Genomic DNA, 20,840 nt, shown 5'->3' with positions numbered 1-20,840 from the left:
ACATAAACAATAGATGTGGATGATGGAATCAATAGAACCAATGTAGCTTTATAAATAGACGCAATCTCTAAGCATGATTCTAACACAGACTATATTAAAAAAAAAGAGGACTGGAAACTTTCCTGCTTCTAAAGTATTACCAACAGCTTTGAATCTGATGCTCTATTGTACATCACTCAGCAAGGAAGTCTATAATAAATCAAATAATTAATTTTCTAGCTTCCAGCTCCATATCACGTACAGAGTTCTCTTAATTAAGGCTAAAAACACTGAAGCAAACCAATTAAAGCACACACATACTTACATGGGTGTACTCTCTTCAGCATGATGACCTGGAGGTCGAACAACAGCAAATCCATTCTACACATAAAAACCAACAAGAATACAGAGGGGAGATCAGACAAAAGAACATTGGTAACTCACAGAGTGTGCTCAAAAGCTGCAGTCAGAGTTGCTAATTCAGTTTTGTAATTATTCATTAGTTCTTGATTACTCAGATGAGCAGTCTTGGCTTCCATTCAAGCCCTTGGCAATGTGTCAACTTTCCTTTCATTTTTAAGAGACAAAGGCAGCCTGCATTTTTTGGAAACTAATATTTTTAACTGAGAGTTTCTGATAGAGCATACTTTGAACAACTGCATTGAACTCTGGCCCTGTTGAAGTCAATAGCAAACTGACTTGAGTGGCATAGGGATTTTATCTGAGGTTGATTTTTTTTTTAAAAAACCCATCCTTAAAGGTTTGTAAATTTTGTGTTCACTTGCTGATGTCCATAAAGGCCTTGTCAACTAAGGCAAGAAGGGACTGTTACAATCTTCTAGTCTGGCCTCCTGTATAACACAGGCCATAAATCTTACCCTGTCATTTCTGCACAGAGCCCTATATCAGAGCCAAGTGTTACTGCTATACCAACCTTCAGTTCTCCTGTGGCCACTTTGAAAACAAGTTCAATGACACAGCCCACAGCTAGGCGAGCAGCACCAGACGAATGAACTTCATTCCAAATTGTGTCACTGTCAACCTAATGAAAACATATGAACAAATTCAGTTTTCAGAAACAATGAGACGAGCCTGCAGTTGGACTCCCTAGATTTACAAACTACTGAATCGTATAAAATTCCTGTATTCATAGCAATCATCCCAATGACAATGTTAAGAGCCAGAACCGCTGGGGCCTTACATACACATATGTACTAGTGCTGGCCGCTAGTATCACAATGCTCAGGTGGTGGCACACCTGTCTCCCCATGTGAAGAGAGAGAAATTACGACACCAGTGTTGGAACTAATGTCACAGTAAGTTCATATCTATCCATATTAACACCACTGAAGAGACAGGATTTCCAGTTGCTCTGTGATGCTGAGGGATTAGTAATAGGAAGGACTGGAGTTTGATCCCATGCAGTGTAAACTATCATGGGCTTCCTTCTAATATTCTTATTTGAGTGTTGTCTCCTTATGTCTTTTTACCATCAGGGTAAAAACTGACCCAAGATCAAACAAAAAGCTTTAAGAAAATGTAAAACAAAAAAACTACTAAAGAGGGAATAAATCACTGAAGAATGATGTTTAAGAATAGACAATTCTCTAAATCCTTGTCAAATCTATTTTCGCTAGATTTACACTGAAATTACTCCGCTAGAGAATCAGAAAATAAATTTTAGCTAGCTTAGGCTCAGAATGGCCCTTCAACATCTAGATGCTAACTGTGGACATTTAGTTTAAATGTCAAATATTTGACAGAATTAGGAGCAAATCCCTTTGACAAAAATGTAGACCAGACAAGGGGAGAAAATTTTTCTTTCTTTCTTTTGAAATTCTGTGGCTGCTCGTTATTGAACAAGATCATGTTCTCATTTAAACAGAAAGTGTGGAATGTTGGCTTTTACCACAACAAGCCCAACAACTGCACAAAGCAGGGATTTGGAGCAATCATGTTTTTCAATTGCTCCGCTCCAGCTCCGCTCCGATTCCGCTCCACGCTCCGACTCAAATTAATTTTTAACTAAATAAAAAAGTGCATACTGTAATTTTGAAAAAACAGTATTTTTATTCAGACTTTTAAAACAATTTAAATGTCCTCAACAATAATATAAACTAGAATGATTCATAATTCATTCTGTAAAAAATTATTGCAGCAATCTAGTCGTCTTTCATAGCCTGCCGCAAATCATTTAAAATTAACTTTAAAGCCGAAAACAGTCATTCTACACTAGCTTGAGTTGTTTGCATGCTCATTGCCATACAATCTTCCTGAAAGTTTCCCTTGAATATTGCTTCATTACAATTATGAATCGCAGAAACTCACCGGCGTCTTTCTTGTTTATCCAATTCCTTTTCGAAGGCGTCATCTTCTGAAGAATTGGTGCTTGAATTATCTCCATTTCCCTGTGACGGTTGAAGATGTCTCAGGGATGGACGCTCGAACAAGTTCAGAGTGGAGATGGAAGTCTGAGAACAGCCTGCTATTTCTGAAGGATGTGAACTTTCCGAAACCGCAGATTCGATTGTTGATGACTCCTTTTGTTGTAAAGGAGTACTTGTGGCAACCTTAGAGACTAACAAATTTATTTGAGCATAAGCTTTCGTGAGCTACAGCTCACTTCATCGGATCAGCTGTACCTCATGAGTTTATGCTCAAATAAGTTTGTTAGTCTCTAAGGTGCCACAAGTACTCCTTTTCTTTTTGTGAATACAGACTAACATGGCTGCTACTCTGAAACCTGTCCTTTTGTTGTGTTTTGTTTTCTTCAACCTCTGTCACCGTGTTCAAATGTAGAAATAGATTTTGTATTTCAAGTCATTGAGCAATATCAAGGGGCCCTTCCTTTGTCTTTGGTATTTCCCTTGAGGTAAGAAGAATCCGATACCATGGGTCAACAAACTCCAGCAAGGAAATGAATATTGTCAAAAAGCTTCTCATCGCGTTTCTGCATGGAGGACAGAATTCCTTCTGCAATTTGTCCACCATTTTCTTTCAAGAATGTTGACAGTTTTCGCCATTCCTTCATTAAAACTCCCGAGGTTACATCAACAGCTTGAAGATTCACGGTTGTTGGTTTGGCTTTGCCAAGAGATCCCGCAAGTTCTTCGCTTCTTCCCATTCAGCTTTTGTTAACTTGAGTTCTCTTGTTCCAGCAGCAGCCCCTTGTTCACAGTAAGATTGAAAAACGAGAAGCCGATCAATCATCGCAAATGTTGAACTCCAGCGAGTAACAATATCCAATGATTGAGTTACCCCATGTAGATCAAGCAGAACGCTGCGAATACTTGGGGTTTATAGTTTGACAAAGACTTGTTGAATTTTTGCCAGAAATTTCTTCACACGTTCTTTATTCAATCCATCTCCAATTGCCAACTGAAAAGTGTGAATACCACACCTCATCAGTTGGACTTTTGAGTTGTCCTCATGAAGCCATGTTGGAAGTATGAGGCTAGGGTCATTAACCCATTGCGCAGCAGCATCCATGTTGAGTTCGATTTCATCCATTCCTTTAGTTCCCTTCATCAGGTAAAATAGCTTCAGTTCTGTCCACATCCCTGTTCTCAGAGGTAGAAATGGTTTCATTGTCCTCACTGAAATTTTTGATGGCACATGTCATGTTTGCTGCGTTGTCAAGCAGATGCTCAGCACTTGCATTTCACTGATCCCAATTTTTTCTAAAATAGCTTTTACTTGACTTTTCACATACGAAGAATTGTGACGCCCTTCAGTGTCGATTATGTCCAAGGTTTTTACCACAGCTTTATCTTTTCCTTCTTCGTAGTACTGAGCATTGATTGCAAGGAAATTTCTCTTTCCATAGAATCATAGAATATCAGGGTTGGAAGGGACCTCAGGAGGTCATCTAGTCCAAACCCCTGCTCAAAGCAGGACCAAACCCCAACTAAATCATCCCAGCCAGGGCTTTGTCAAGCCTGACCTTAAAAACTTCTAAGGAAGGAGATTCCACCATCTCCCTCGGTAACGCATTCCAGTGTTTCTCCACCCTCCTAGTGAAAAAGTTTTTCCTAATATCCAATCTAAACCTCCCCCACTGCACCTTGAGACCATTACTCCTCGTTCTGTCATCCGCTACCACTGAGAACAGTCTAGATCCATCCTCTTTGGAACCCCCTTCCAGGTAGTTGAAAGCAGCTATCAAATCCCCCTCATTCTTCTCTTCCGCAGACTAAACAATCCCAGTTCCCTCAGCCTCTCCTCATAAATCATGTGTTCCAGTCCCCTAATAATTTTTGTTGTCCTCCACTGGAAGTTTTCCAATTTTTCCACATCCTTCTTGTAGTGTGGGGCCCAAAACTGGACACAGTACTCCAGATGAGGCCTCACCAATGTTGAATAGAGGGGAATGATCACGTCCCTCGATCTGCTGGCAATGCCCCTACTCATACATCCCAAAATGCCATTGGCCTTCTTGGCAACAACGGCACACTGTTGACTCAGTTCTTTAGCCTGAAGGTAGTGATCGGTGTTGAACTCAAGCAAACCATTTCCATCAGCCCTTCATGGAAAGTATTGGCATCCATGGTGACTGTAACTTTTGAGGACTTCAAATCTGAGTCAAGTTTTGTTTGCTCAATTTTGGGTTTCTTTTCAGATGAAGTCCTGCAAAAAATCTTTTCTCCAGGAGTTTTCAAAGAGCCAGATGAACATTGTTTAGTCGCATCAGCTTTCTGTTTTGCCTCATCTTTTTTTTTTTTGAACCTTTTTTGTAACCAGAGCTGCATGGTTTTCAGGATGGTTACGTTTTACATGCCGCCAAAGGCTGAAACTTTTCACGGCACTTGCTTCACTTGTCTTGAAGCTACATAGTTTGAGCTCGCTATTCACTTCCTTTTCCACCTTGCACATTGCCGATTTCTTCTTTGCTTTTCCCCAAAGCCCAAATTTGGGTTTTTCAATTTCAAAAGTAAAGACGTCGTTGAGATCCTTTTTCGTAAATCGGCTATCAATCATGGGGGAGGGGGGCAGATTTGATTTTTTTGTTGAAGCCAAGACCAAATCTTCTTGTGTTGCTACCATATCCAAATGTTTCTCGTTATGATCTTTGAAAAGCAATGAACAAAAGCACTGCATTTTTTATAATGTACCTGCTTGTGATATCTTAACCACGTAAGGTACTTTGAATTTATTTTGGATTTTCTGGACAAAAATGATCGCATTTTCTTTTTACACAAAATTATTATTAAAGCATATTTTAATATTTTAACATGCTTTTTGCAGTTTTAATGACATAAGAAGTATTTTAATATACATAATTAATATAAATTTTTATTTATAAATTGCAAGTTAGTTTTTCTTATGAAATTTTGCGGTAAAAATATTCAAAATATTTTCCAAGTTTTTAATTAATATCTCAAAAATGCTTTAATATAGATATATCAATGAAATTTGGTACGTGCCGTAGTGTTAGGACGTGCTATCGCTGTTCTACAGCATTAATTGTTGGGAAGTAACGAGGCTACACGTTGCAAAGTTGAAAATAAACTTTAATGGGAAAGCGGATTCAAATTGCAAGCACACTCCTTTCAGTAAAGAGAGCAAATTTTTGGAAATATGTTTTTGCTTCATCAGCCTGAATAGATTATACAAGATAGAGCAAATAACAGTTTCTATCTTGTATAATGTTTCCAGCCTGATGAAGGAAAAACGTATTTCAGAAAATTTGCTCTCTTTACTAAAAGGACTGTGTTTGCAATTTGAATCCGCTTTCCCATTAAAGTATATTTTCAACATTCTATCATATAACATCATTCAAATAAAATTATTTAAACTACAGGCATCATGAACTGGGCCAATTTTATTTAATAGTTTGTAAATCTTTGACTGTTTAATAGATACGACCCTGGAATATGATTTAATACTAAAACATACATTAAAATGGTACTCTTAATTTATTTTGTATAATTAACCATTTCCGAGAAAACTGTTTAAAAATTTTAATCTGCTTAGAACGATACAAACAATTTTACTTATTACTAATTTTTCAACTTTGGACCCATAAATTTTAAACATAATAATAAATAATAACCACAAATTATTAACTTATTATGGAACATAATATTACCGCTCGTAGCCGGGGCAGTTGACGACAAGACTTTCTTGAAATATGAAATAAAAATGACCAACAGCCAGTTTGGGATGCCTACGGTTTAAATCATTTTGGATAATGTAATATGGTAGCACATACTAACGATAAGACACAGACATAATGTCATTACTTTATATTAAAGCGTTTTTGAGATATTAATCAGAAATTAACTTTTCATCAGCTCCTTGAAGGGACTGCAGCTCCCTTAGGAAGAATTTTAGGACACGTGTTCACAGGAACGTTTTTTCTATAAAATGACCTAAGGATTCACCCCCAAAGTTGTGTTGGACATTTTCCAATCACTCTGGATACATCACAAAAATCAATCCTAATTTATGCAAAAACGTTTACTGTATATTTATCTGCCTGCTGCATGCGACTTTTTCAGTAAATTTAAAATTACAAACAATGCTACCAAAAGACTTAATGGAACTGTTCCAAGCTGTGGGTAGTCTAGCTTTCTGGAACAGGCTCAGAGTAAGCATAGAGTGTTTGTTGATGTGAAGAACTGTCCGATTTTATTTCTAAGATAAGACTGATTGGACCTGAACTGACCATTGATGTGATCCGGATTACTTTGCTGTATCAAGGGTTTATACTCTACTGGGATGGCAAATGTTACTAGGGTGGCCATGATCTGGACTCCTCTTCTATTCTGAAGTTGCTGCTGTTGGTGTATGGGCTGCTGTTGACCCATTCATCATTCTGGATTTATGAAGTTCATTATTGAGCAGATAATATTTGGTCTCCCTACCTCTCCTCCCCATGAATTCTCTGGTGTGGTGGCCATGAGAGGAGTTGTTGCTGGGCCTGCACATCAGTCCTAACCTCTGGAAGGATTTTAAGGAGAAGAGAAGTATATTTCTTGCTCTTTGATAATACATTGTTGGGTTTCTGTCTTTTTTCTTGAGTTGGATGATGTTATTGTACTAAGAGCAGTTGGACTGCCTTGCTTCTTTGAATCTGCTGTTGTTGGCTTAGGAGAAATTTCTCTGTTCATCACACTCGTCTTCTTGAGAACAATATTTGCACTATTTGGTATTTGGTCCCCCCTCCCATAAAGTTGCTGACACTGCTGTTTCACAAACTCTTGGAAGATGTGATGGACTTTACAGGAGTAGGGAAAGTCAATGCTCCTTGAACCTCAATCACATGTTTGAACTTTTGCAGCTCCTATGAATCTTTTTGTTGGCAGAGAAGTATGGGGGCAGTGTGAGGGTCAGAAGTCTTATACTACCTTTCCTAAGAAGTGATACTTGCGGGACTCAATGTAGTGCTGTTTATCCCTTATGTAATCTGTTTTTTTAAAAATTAGGATATATCACAGGGTTACTACTGGCCCAGGCGAATCAAGAGAAAACAGATCTCACTAGGGCAGCCAATGCTTGATATTATCAAATATCCCTATATAATTTCATTCTGTTTTTTATTTAAGGGCTTTTTTTTAAGGTTTTAATTTTTCTAGGCTTCTTTTGTCAATCAGAAATTGAAATGTCTTCAGAGAGACGGATATCCAGTTAGAAATTATCTGGGTGGAGATGACATGACCCCTGACTCACTCTGCTATCATAATAAACAGTCTCTGGGAGTTCCTGATTGGTCTTGTTCTCTGCAGGTAAAGGGCCAAAATCCACTGCACATCGAAGGAGTGGGGTCTATGGCTACAAGGAAGGCGACCTTCATGGAGAGAAAGGACATGGAGCAAGTAGCTAGAGGCTCAAAAGGGGAGCCCTATTAGTGCTGCGAGAACAAAGATTCAGGTCCCACTGGGGCATGATCTTTTGAGGAGATGGAAAGGTACTTATGAGGCCTTTCCAGACTCGGTTGATTAGTGGGCTTGCGAAAATGGAGTAGCCCTCAATAGGACGATGGGATATGCTAATCACCACTAGATGGCCTCTCAGAGAGCTGAGGGAGAGACCATATGTCTTTAAAGACAGGATATAGTCTAAAATGAGGGAAATGTCTGTGGCTTCTGGTATAATGTCTCTTAGTGTGTCCAGGAGGAGAAGAATTTCCATTTAGCCAGGTAACATTCTCTGGTAGAGTCTTTTCTGCTATGAGAAAGGATGTCCCACATGACCGAGGAGCATGCACATTCAAAAGACAATGCTCATTCTAAATCCAAATACCATGTCCTGAGGTGGAGGGGTTGTGGGATTAGGGTGTTTGCACTGGATCAGGAGGTCGGGAGATGTCAGGATGGTAATCGATGAAGGAGACAACGTGAACAGCAGGTTCAGGAAAGAAATGTAGGGAACAGAAGGGCTGATCAGGATGACCGTCATCCTGTCTTGTTGGATCTTGTGCAGCACACCCATAGTAGGAGTGGTAGTGGAGGGAAAGCACATTAGAGCTCGTCTGACCAGGAGCGAAGGACAGCATTGCGCTGTGGTGATAACTTAGGGCTCCTCTGGAGCAATACAAGGCACACTTTCTGTTAGTCTGAGAAGCAAATAGATCTCTGGTTAGGGTTTCTCATTGCATGGAAATGTTGTGTAGCACACTGTTGTAGAGTTCCCACTCGTGGTCAATCGCAAAGTGTCTGCTATGGGAGTCTGCAAGCACATTCTGCTTCCCTCGTAGGTAGGCTGCAGATAGAGTGATCTGATTAGTGAGGCACCAGTTCCAGAGATTGACTGCTTCTGTGCACAGGGAGGCAGACTTCACTCCCTCTTGCTTGTTGATGCAGAATATGGTAGTAGTGCTGTCTGACATTATCAGGACATAGCAAGAATGGATGAATGGAAGAAAGAACTAACATGGCTTCTTACTGCTCGAAGACATTGATGTGCATTCTGAACTCTCGAGATGGCCAAGTCCCTTGTCATGTGGTTGTCTATAAGGGCTCACCAGCCTATTAGGGATGTGGCGGCAATAACAGGTTTTGACTGGATAAGAGGGGAGCAAGAGGACTCCTAACAGAGGATTTGTCCACCACAGGAGGAAAGACAGTACCCTTGGTGGGAACTGCGAGCAGAAGGTTCATAGAATGACAGCTTGGTGAGCATGCTGACTGTAGCCATGCTTGAAGAAAACATAGATGGAGTCGTGTGAACAGAGTGATGTAAGTGCAGGAGGCCATGTGGCTGAGTAGGGACAGACATTTCTTGGCCGTTACCTGAGGAGGATGATAGGAGCTATGATAAAGTTCATCGTCCAGAATCTGTCTGAGGGCAAGTACACCCTTGTGGTGATAGAGTTCAAAGTTGCCCAGATGAAATCCAAAGACTGCGTGAGGGTGAGGATGGACTTTTCGATGTTTACACTGTGAGGAGAGGAGGCGGAGCATTACAGAGGTCAATGCAGAGGCCTCTTGCTGGGAACCTAGCAGTGAAGAGCCACTCATTGAGGTATTGAAAAACAAGGAGGCCATAATGTCTGACATGAACTGCCACCCCTGAAAATACCTGGTTAAAGACTCTGGGGGTGGTAGCTATCCCAAAGAATAATATTTTGTATTGGAAATGGTCAAATTCCACCAAAACATCTGTGGGCGGATGAATATCAACATGAAAGTAAGCATCTTTCATATCAAGAGTCATGAACCGCATGCCTTTTTCTAACGATGGAATTATCGCTGCCAATGTGACCATGAGAAATTTAAGTTTTCAAATGAAGTGGTCAGGGTGATGGTGGTTGATGACTGGTCTCCACCCACCCCTCTTCTTGTGTATTAGGATGTAGGTCAAGTAAAAACCTGTTCCCTGATATTGGGGAGGAATGCATTCTATTGCTCTTTGTGGCAGTAAGGAGCTCAACTCTTGAGTGAGGATATTATTGTTAGAGTGGTCCCTGAAGAGGGACGGAGGTTTTTTTTGGAGGAGGTAGCGTTAAACTAAATTGTATAGCACAGTGGATGACTTTTGGCAACTGCTTGTCCATTAGCATCGCACTCCAAGTGTCCAAAAAAAGAGTGCTAGCTGAATGGAGTAGTGGGGTTGCGAGGTGCTAGGCTCAGTGATTTGTGGCTATTGGGCTCATGTCAAAAATATCTTCTGGTGAGGGGTTCAGATTGAGATGGAGGCCGATGGGGGCACAAGGAAGCAGGACCTTTGAACCTTCTGCTTTTTGCAAGTGGTTTGTGGGGTCTCTGGCAGTATAAGTGTTGAGACCTGTACAGCAGTGTGGTTGGCAGGCGATGAAACTTCATCTTAGGTGCAAGTGTGTAGATGCCCCACAATCGAAGGGTAGCCCTAGCCTTTAGGGTGTCTAGTGACACATCTGTCTTTTGTCTGAAGGGATGAGATTCATCGAAGGGGAGGTCCTCGGTGTTCTGGACCTCCCTGCGTAACGCTAAAGCATAAAGCCAAGACAGTCACTTTACATAACAATGGCCGTAGCCATGGCTCTAAAGGAAGTATAGGCCACATTGACTGCAGATTGGAGGGCAGTTCTCGTTATTAATTTACCTTCCTCAATGAGACTTTGGAAATGGGTATGATTCTTTTGTGAGAGGTTGTTGGTGAATTTCTCGAATTTAGCGTAGTTCAGGAAATCATATTTAGACAACAGCGATAATTGGCTATCCTCAACTATACCATGGAGGATAAGAAAACTTCCTTTCCTGTAGATTTAAGCGTCCTTTGTTTATCTGCAGGTGTAGATCTACGATGTTGCTGCCTGAACCTCTCCAAAGCAGCCTGAATCACAGTTGGGAGCTGGCTGTGAGAATAAAAATTCTGAGCCCTTAGCTGGCACATAATAGTGTATCTGCACCCCTTTGGGGGTGGGAGCATAGATGTGTGTATGGAGGGGTGCCACACACGCTTAACTGACTCCAGTATGGCCTTGTTGAGAGGCAAAGCTATTCTTGTAGACCTCAGGTGTGGAGGATGTCCAAGAACTTGTGTTGGGAGTCCTGGCTTTCCTCTAGAGGGATCTGAAGTTCCCTGGTGACTCTGTGCAGAAGTTCTTGGCACTGCTTGAAGTCGGGGGCGGGCGGCGGGGAGAAGAGGGGATGTCAAAGTCACAGTGGAATACAATTGAGACCATCACTTGAAGAAGAATTAAACCTTTCATCCTCAGACTAATGGACCAATGGAGGAAGAAGATTCCAGAACTGCATCTTTAATGAAAACTCTATGCCACCATATCTTTCTTTTTGAACTAGGGGGCTATTACCTTATGCACCTCTGAAGATCACAACTGCCGTAGCAACACATAATGAAAGAGGCAGTCAAATAAAGGCCCATTCATTTGGGGTCGTATGCTCCAAACTAACTCCTTAAACCCCACTTGGAAACAAATCAACCACCCCTGCCCAGTACAGATCACCAGTGTAATGCGCTCTCTGTGTGAAAAACACCTCTTAATAAGAAGGCGGACGCATTTTCTGCAATAGGTTAAATTCCTTGGTGGGCTCATTGTGTAACCCCATGTATGGTCACTGCCGTAGCCTAACCTCAAGGTGACAAAGGCACAGATCCACACCAAAAGGGAAGATTTATTCAAGTATGCTTCACCATTACCTGGGCATTCTGGAGCAACAAGGAATACAACACAACCCCCAAATTGTGAATCTACAAGTACTGGGCACACTTCCTTAATCAAGGCTACTGCCATTTCTTCTCCCAAATTTTCTGCCACCATTATCAGAGGCTTGCGTGGGTTGAATCTCAGACTAGTTCTCATTCAAACCCTGATCTGAGCCAGTTACTCAATTGTCCTGGTAAGGTCAGAAAAGATGGAGACAGAGCTTGGTGTCATTACCACACTGAAGGCTGTATAATGCATTCCTTCATACAAACCTTCCTAACAGCCTTAGGAAAGAAAGAATGACAGAAGCCTCAGGGCAGTCAAGCAATGTCTAGTATTGTGCACTTGATCTTCATCCATCACCAAAAAGACACTAACCAGAGCAGTTTCAGACCAAAGTCTGAAATCAGACTGACTTGGGTACAGAGAACCTGAGGCCTATAACACTCTTGCTTCATCATAACCTCCCCAATTATCTTTTCTCACAAACAGCAGAAATGACATCAGCTGATATTTCACTAGATTATTCATGTCTGTACATGTTAACAGATGATTTCTGAACAGAGACATTATGAGTACTGCCTCACTGAGCCATACTAGCCAATACTGAAGCATAGAAGCTTTAGCATTGTTGTGGTGAGACTCTGTTCTACAACTTTAGTGGCAGACAATATAGTCTGGATCCAAGACATTTTATTTTTTTAAAAAAATCAAAAACAAAAAAACCTACATGACAATGCTGGGTGGAGGGGCAAATCCCACACTTCTATGTAATCAGGGGTTCTCAAACTGTGGGTCATGACCCCTTGGGGGGGTCACAAGGTTATTATGTCAGGGTCGCGAACAGTCAGCCTCCACCCCCAAACCCCATTTTGCCTCCAGCATTTATAATAGTGTTAAATATTTAAAAAGTGTTTTTAACTTATAAGGGGGGTCGCACTCGGAGGTTTGGTGTGTGAAAGGGGTCACGAATATAAAAGTTTGAGAACCACTGATCTAAAGGGAATTCAAACCAGAGAAAAGGAGAACATATTTTTCTGTACTAAGAAAGGAAGTGGCAAAGTTACCCAAACAACAGGCTAATTATCCCAGAAAGGGATTTGTTTAAAGCAGATTTTTAGGAAAAATCTTAGATGTCAGCTTGAGGTTGATAGATAGCTATTAAAGCAAATATATTCATCTTGGGCAATCTATACACGCTATTGTACCATCAGTATGTCTGAAATAGTAAACAGATATATAAAGATACTCTGAGAAAACTGGCATCAGGATGTTAACTTCATGAGTACAAATACTGCACACATTATCCATGGAATAGTTTCAGTAGTACCAACATCATGGGTTTTTGTTTTTGTTTCAGAACTTAATTCCTTCTGTGTTCAGCCCAGTTGCTGTCTCTGCTAGTTACCATTCATTTTCCATTTGCAAATGATAATTTTTGCTTTGAATGGCATGCCTGGCTGCAGGGCAGAGTAAATCCAAACCTTTTCAAGTGTAGCCAAAAATTTGCCATGAATTAGGAGACTGCAGTATATTTACAATACAAAATAAAATATCTCTAGGAGTGCTTGATGGTGGTGACGATGGTATGAATAAATGCAGATTTTTTTTTGACAGGATAATTTTCAAAGGAGCAATTTTGCAAAGACTCAGGAAGAAAACAATTTTGTTTCATTTCCATAACAGAATCCAGACCTCCAGATTCAACCTCACAAACTATAATTATGTATAAGAACCACCAATGTGAGGTTTCAAATACAATGCCTTTTCTATTTTTTCAGATTATTTTCTGTATTGTCACTCTATGCAAAATCTTTATAGCAAAAATATTAGCTTGAAAGAACTCTAGGCTTTAGAGTTTCATCTCACTGTATCTATATGTTAACATTATTGGAGCAGGAAAAAATTCCTTTATGCATATGCAGTTTTGACTGCTGAATACTGATGTTCAACTGTTCATGAGGGATGGAAATTTTAGTCACCTCATTCATAATTCAGACATGATTGTCCTAGACTCCATACTGAAGGATGCCAGATGCTGAAAGCTACAATTCTCTTCTGCAGTGCAACTTGCAAGACATTTCACTCCAGAACAGTCACGTAGCCCAGAAACAAAAACAACAAACTACTGCTTACAGCAACATCTAAGATATTATTCTTCAACCACCATTGTTTTAATAAAATATTTTCCACCTCTAGCACTATGTAGAGGCAGCTCTGAAGCACAAACAAGACACAAGAAGCCACCTACACAGTCTGAGTGACACAGAAAGTACATCTTTCTTTCTCTATATCTGCAGCACATTGTTGATAGTTATTTTACAATGTGGTAATCTAAACCTTCAACATCACTGCTTGGAAAATGAGGTTTCTCTGCTAAACAGTCAGAGACAAAGCATGCATAATAGATTTCAGTGCTCAAAATAGTTAAAACTCTCACACTGCTTTTGAAGCAACACATGTGAGGCTGTCACTGCAATCCCACACCCCAGAAGGACCCTGTTTATGGATAACATCTGGTAGTAATTATCTGCTTGGCAGAAAACAAGGCAACAATTTTTGTTACCATTGGGACTCAGAGAACAAACAGGGCATTATTTACTCATTAAAGAAAATACTTACTCCAACACCACCACAAGGGAGCCTGACAAACATTGATGTTATAGAACCTGCGGAAAAAATTAGAGCAGCAAGTTATCAAAAAGGTAGAATTCACAGGTTTGGTGGATGATTTTTATGGTAATGCTGAAACCTTTTCTAACACAGTAACATGCTTCGGTTTTATTACTTGTGTTGAAAGGGACACAAAAAAGATAATATTTCAACATGTGCATATATAGAATAGACAAGTGTATGAACTATACACACCTGTATGTACAGTTCCTAGATTTCAACCAATCGCAGTGAATATAAAAAATGAGTCTGCTGAAGTCTTGTTCATAGAAATAAAATTGATAGCAATAGTAGTGACTGCTAATAGTGACTCCTGAACATGTCTGCTGAGATTAAGGCTGTAATGGGGACCTACTACTTTAAACTAAAGGGGAACATCAAAGCATGAAAAACCTAATTATTAGCTGACTGCACTTGTTTATTCAGAACTCCATAATATGAAAATTAGTCAATATAGTACTAGAGATTTTTGGACTGTATTAGACACTTTCAGACAGTGCTATTAAAAGAGACAAATACCATAAAATAGATAACTAGCCAGCAGAGAACATGAGTTGCTTAAGACAGAAAGAGGGAAACCACTTTAAGAGTTTCAGAAAAACAGAAAAAAGATGCTGGGAAGACATTGTGAACTGATGAGAATGGCAATGTTATTATCTCTGCCCATACATCAGCGATAATACTCTTTGTACCTCAGAATACTACATCATGATGGAATATAATGTCGATAGCTATAATATGCACAACTCTTGGACAAAAAATTCTGAACAGAGAACATCTGTATTACAATTCATTACTATTATATATACAGTGTGTACAGTTATATCTATATACACATGCATATACAAACACATGGCAGGAAGAAAACATGTATATAAATAGATATACCCACACACATTAAAACCCTTGGAGCGATTTGCCTGATATTAGTTAGCTCTGACTACATTTAGTTACATCTCAGCCAACAGTGAAATAAGTTTGATGGAAATGTTTTCACCAGATTGGGTTCTTGTTATTTTAGTTAGTCTATATTGATATAATAAAATGGAGGAAGTTTCCTTAAAATGCAAATAAACTCCTTTGTAGATCATGCAATAACAGTGATGGAAAGCACACTTTAGAGACTGAGAACCATGCTGGAGTGAAATGTATCTCAGACACAGCTACACAAGTTTTCCCCTTCAGCTGAAAGTGAGGTTAATACTTCCACAAGATTCATTGTTTTAGGAGATACATATGGAAGTACTCACATAACCTTGCCTGAGATCTCCGGCCACATCTTCAACTGGTAATCCACCTATTATTTAATATTAATCGTTCTGACAACATTTTATGTTTTCAGTGCATAGATTTAAAGTAGCCTTATTCGCCTACATTTAAAAGCTGTTCTGCAGGTTCCATAGCATTAAGCTGTCAGATAATAGAGGTGCCTATATATTTCACCCAAAACTTTCAAGGGTGGTAGAAACACCTAAGCAAGTTTACATATCCTGCCAGGAAAGCCACCAACTTGTCACAGCTAACCATGAACTTCAGACACCATCGGATAAATTGTATTTCTAACATAATAAAAATATTCAAATTTTACCAATTCAAATATCAGTAATGGATTTAAATAGGTTTCTTCCATGTTAACAAAGGATTGCAAAGTCTTTTAAAATTTGTTTGAAAGATGCAAAGATGATACAAGAATAAAGCAGTTTAAAAGTACAATTAATTAGTATTAGATTTCTACAACATTTGAAAGAACTTGCTTATAATGCTGAGAAATTTGAGATGCAGACTTCCTGGTTTCTCTGAATAAATGCTGCTAGAATAAATGACATCATAGCCATCAAAACATAAATGAAAAGTCATTCCATGCAAGACTCTTGTTTTCCTTCTCTCAGCTTTCTAAATGGCTCCCTTTGGGCTGAAATTCCCAACTCTCAGACCTATTTCAGGAGGAAAGTTCAAACAAAATCAGTTGATCCATTTTAATGGCGCGAATGGTAGTATACACATCTCTATTAACAAAAGTAAAGATTCTCTGCATGCCAGTAATTCAAACACAGGTTTGTTTTTAAGCTTCAAACTTGCTGTGGGTTTAGTCCTTTGACATATTTAAAAAAAAATTTGGGTCATAAATTAAGAAAGCACAATAAGCAGAAATGGGCTTGCTTTCAGGAATATTCATCTGCTTATAACTTCTTGAACTGTTTTTTTCAAACACATCAAAGACAGCTGTTTTCATTGTGAACTAGATCCATCGCAAAAGTAAATCTAAACCAATGCTGGGTTGTTAAAGACATTCTCATCCTCCCCATCCCTGCTCCAAAAAGTGGCTATCTACACGGGGCTTCTGGAAATGTCCCCGTTCCAAAGTTATGTCCCAGCTAGGCTTATGAAACCTGCAGTTATCTCCCCCCTACAGCCCAACCCTGTGCATCCGTGGCTGCCAGGTCCTCAATTTAATTTCTCTCTGCAGGATGACTGGCAGCCACATTTTGCTGTGATGTGCCCTTTTCCTTTGTCTCTGTGGTAATTGCTACACAGAATAGTAAATGCTGGCAGCCAGACGTGCAGTGCATGATAGAACCATGACAACAGCAGGAGCTCCATACTAGGAGAGGCCAACCAGGTAGCGTGGGCAGGTGGTGATAACATATGCAGTAAAGGGCAAGGATACTCACATGGCTTGGGAATGAGCCACACATCTATGGCACAGCATAACTCTGGGCTAAGTGAGCAGGGAAAATAATCTACCTGGCAAGGTGAGAATTCTCTTGTAAGCTCAGTTAAGTCTCTAAACTACTGGTGAGCCCCTCCCAATGGAGGTCCCAGGGGCCCTCCCATGGGTGCTGCATGCTCCAGCAGGGCATTTAAAATGGCTCCTTAGAGAGTTGTGGTGCATAGTTAGAATACACAGTACAGCACCACACAGGCTCCAACACATTATCCATGAATATTATTCTTACAATCAATTCTCTTTCCATCAGAAACATTACCCTCTATCAAGCTCATCTCTCATTCACTCTTTCTCTGTTTGCTCAACAGGGGATTATTGATCTGCTTTAATGAAAGGGTTAAGAGTTGTATTTTTCTTGCTGTTAGCCAAGAGACACCTAATGTCATTGGAGCCTAAAATGGTCCCATGGGTAGAAATCCCATGTCACTGCAACTCTTTAGCTTGGGGTTCTTTGTTTTATGGGGGCTGGATTATGTTAATATTAGATTTAAAATTTCCGTAACTCTGAACAAAGTGATGAAAAAAAACGGTTACCTACCTTTTGTTCTTCGAGATGTGTTGCTCATGTCCATTCCATTCTAGTGTGTGCGTGCCCACCTGTACAGTTGGAGACTTTTACCTTAGTGGTATCCGTAGGGTCAGCTGCAGCATCCCCTCGAGCACCGTGCTCATGTCAGTATATCAGGTGCCACCGACCCTTTGCCTTCTCAGTTCTGTCTTGTCGGTACCTCTGACAGAGGGGCAGGAGGGCAGGTAATGGAATGGACGTGAGCAACACATCTCCAAGAACAACAGTTACAAAAGGAGGTAACTGTTTTTTCTTCGAGTGCTTGCTCATGTCGATTCCATTATAGGTGACTCACAAGCAGTATCCTCAGAGGTGGGTTCAGAGTTCACAGTCTAGCAGCTTGCAGTACTGCTCTACTGAATCCAGCATCGTCCCGGGCCTGCTGGGTAAGTGTGTAATGGGATGTGAACATGTGGACAGATGACCAAGTTTCCGCCCTACAGATGTCTTGGATAGGCACTTGGAGTAGGAAAGCTGCCCATGAGGCTTGCGCCCTTGTTGAGTGGGCGGTGACCATAACAGGCGGTGGCACTGTCACCTGGTCAGAGCAGTAGTGAATTGAGGTGGTGATCCAAGAAGAAAGTCTTTGAGCGGACACCGGACGACCTTTCATTGTCTTGGCCACAAACACCTGTGTAGATTTGTGGAATGGCTTGGTCCATTCAATATAGAAGGCCAGCTCCCTTCTGACATCTAAGGAATGCAGCAGACGCTCCTCCTCTGACTTATGCGGCCTTGAAAAAAAAGACGAGCATATAAATGTCCTGGCCCATATGAAACTGGGAGACCACCTTGGGCAGGAATGCTGGGTGTGGACGCAGTCGGACGTGGTCCTTGTAAAAGACCATATAGGTAAGTACCCGAATCTCAGAGACCCTGTGGGAAAAAGTGTGCAGGCCCAAGGACTGGAGGGTGGCATGGGAGTCTTTAAGGCCGTGGAGCCGTGCATCAGTCTGATCCAAGAAGAGCCCTGCCCTCTCGAATGGGAGATCATGGGGGTAGTCTGCATCTCCTGGGACAGCCCAGAGGACTGTAACCAGGAGCTACGCCTCATGACCACTGCAGAGGTGACCACTCTGGCCGCCAAGTCTGTAGCATCCAAGACCATCTGGAGGGCACATCTCGCCACCTCTTTACCCTCTTCCACCAAGGTGGCAAACTCCTGGGCTCAGTTCTGTAGAAGATCTCCTTGAACTTGCTGATGGAGTCCCACAAGTTGAAGTTGTACCTGCCAGCAGGGTCTGATGGTGAGACACCCGAAATTGCAGGCTGGTGGTTGAATAAATTTTTCTGCCAAATAAGTCCAGTCTCTTGGTGTCTTGATTTTTGGGTGTGCCACTGGCCTGTCCCTTTTGTCCATGGCAGACACTACCAGAGACCCTGCTGGAGGTTGGGTGTACTCATAGTCAACTCCCTTTGCCAGGACATAATATTTCTTTTCAGGTAGGCGGAATGGAAGAAGGGGTCTGCCACACAGACATGGCACTTTTCAGGACCCCTGGTTGGACAGGCAATGTGATCCGAACCAGAGTGGAGGCATGACATTGAAGAGGTCATCAGACTCCTTCGCTAGCTCCTTGACCTCCAAGTTCAGATTAGCAGCCACCCTTTTGAGCAGTACCTGGTGCTCTATGAAGTCGTCGGAGAAGGCTGCTCGCTTGCGAGGGGCCCGCTACCGCCTCGTCCGGAGATGATGAAGAAGACTGTACCGCAGGAGAGGGGTGGCTTTCCCTTGCCTGTCCAGGGATGGCTGCTTGGGTGTCGGGGCCCACTGTGCCATATCTGCATCAGACTCAGCACCACGCTCCTATGCTGGAGCCGACTGGACTGGAGGCAGTTTGTCCGATGTGGCCTGAGAAGAATGGTGGGAATATGGGACTGGCATGACAGGGACACCCCACGGGCTTCAGTACTGCCACTGGTGGGCTACTGCCCCTCCTGCCATGCCGCCACTACCGCTGGGGCTGTACTGGTCTCGCAGGCCATCGGTGATTCACTGCTCCTAGGTGAGGGGCTGAACTCTCCCTCCGACTCAGATCAGTGCCCTTCTGGCAAGCAGGGAGGAGCGTAGATACCCGAGTCTGTCGGCTGACCCTTGTCGGCGACCGATAAGGGGTGAGGAACGGTGCCAGCTCGAAGAGCGCTACCGGGCAGTCAGAGACTGGTATCGTGACTGGGAACGATCCCGCACTGAGGGGGATGACGCTGGGGGGACTGCCTAGCAAATGGGGATCTGTGTCGCAGTGATCTCTGGCAGGATGCCTTGTGGTACCGTGGGTACAGGGAATGGCATCATGACTTGGGTGATCCATGCTCTGGGTCTTTTAACCAGAAGCCAAGGCTGTGGTGAGGAGGATCAACGCCTGAAGTCCGGGGACTCTCCATTGCTTTAGAGGGAGGTCCCGTAACTGGCTTACCCTTAGGATCTGGGCCTTAACCGGGTCCATTGCCTGGCTTGGCGTCTGCGGTGCCGGCAAGCCTATTTGGTCCTTGGCTGCCAGGGCTGCCTCAGGCACAGGGGTCCCCTGCCGCTCCCGGGAGTTGGATCCCTGGCTGGGCAAGGGGGTCCAACCACAGTGGTACTTGTGTGTAGCTCCGGGGTGGGCATGTGGCTTAACACAGGTCCTTTGCCTGAAGCCCCCTTGTCCTGCGGTGCCGATGGGCCCTTGGGCTTCAGCTGCTTCTCGGGCACTGATTGAGGGGGAACGGTGCCAGGTGGGTTCTGGTGCTGACCCCAAGTACTAGATGTGGAGTCCAATTGGGAGGGCTCCGAGGCAGGACTAAGTGCAGCCTCCATGAGGAGGACCCTCATGTGGAGATCCTGCTTCTTCTGAGCTTGAGGGCGAAAGTTTTTGCAGATCCTGCACTTGTCTTTTCTGTGTGATTCCCCCAGACACTTCAAACAGCTCTCATGGGGGTCACTAATGGGCATTGGCCAAGTACACGATGAACATGGCTTAAAGCCTGGGGAACAGGACATGCCCCTCTCCAAAGTTCCAGCCAGGACTCTAACTAGTAAAACTATAATCTTACACTTAATGATCAAACTAAGCACCTAACAACTAACTATAAAGAAGAGAGAACAATAGGTTGAAAGAACCGCTAACACTCTTGCAATGCAGGGGCTGTAAGAAGAAACTGAAAGGGTGTAGGGTCGGCAGCGCCTGATATACTGATTCATGAGTGTGGCACTCAAGGGGGCACCGCAGCTGACCCTATGGATACCACTAAGGCAAAAGTCTCCAACGACTGCGCACGTAGGGGTGCACATACCTAGAATGGAATTGACATGAGCAAGCACT

At 42.1% G+C, this 20,840-nt stretch overlaps 1 protein-coding gene across 1 annotated transcript in view; it reads right to left on the bottom strand.

Moving 5' to 3' along the window:
* HDAC4 (histone deacetylase 4) overlaps positions 1 to 20,840 on the bottom strand; it is a 311,748-nt gene that overhangs the window by 41,892 nt on the left and 249,016 nt on the right. The window contains 3 exon segments of the mRNA XM_038421049.2: positions 305 to 360; positions 914 to 1,021; positions 14,192 to 14,238. Coding sequence (XP_038276977.2) covers positions 305 to 360; positions 914 to 1,021; positions 14,192 to 14,238 — 211 coding nt within the window.

Source organism: Dermochelys coriacea, chromosome 11 (genome assembly GCF_009764565.3).
Source record: "Dermochelys coriacea isolate rDerCor1 chromosome 11, rDerCor1.pri.v4, whole genome shotgun sequence".
NCBI lineage: Eukaryota > Metazoa > Chordata > Testudines > Dermochelyidae > Dermochelys > Dermochelys coriacea.
This window is presented reverse-complemented; position numbering and strand designations above follow the sequence as displayed.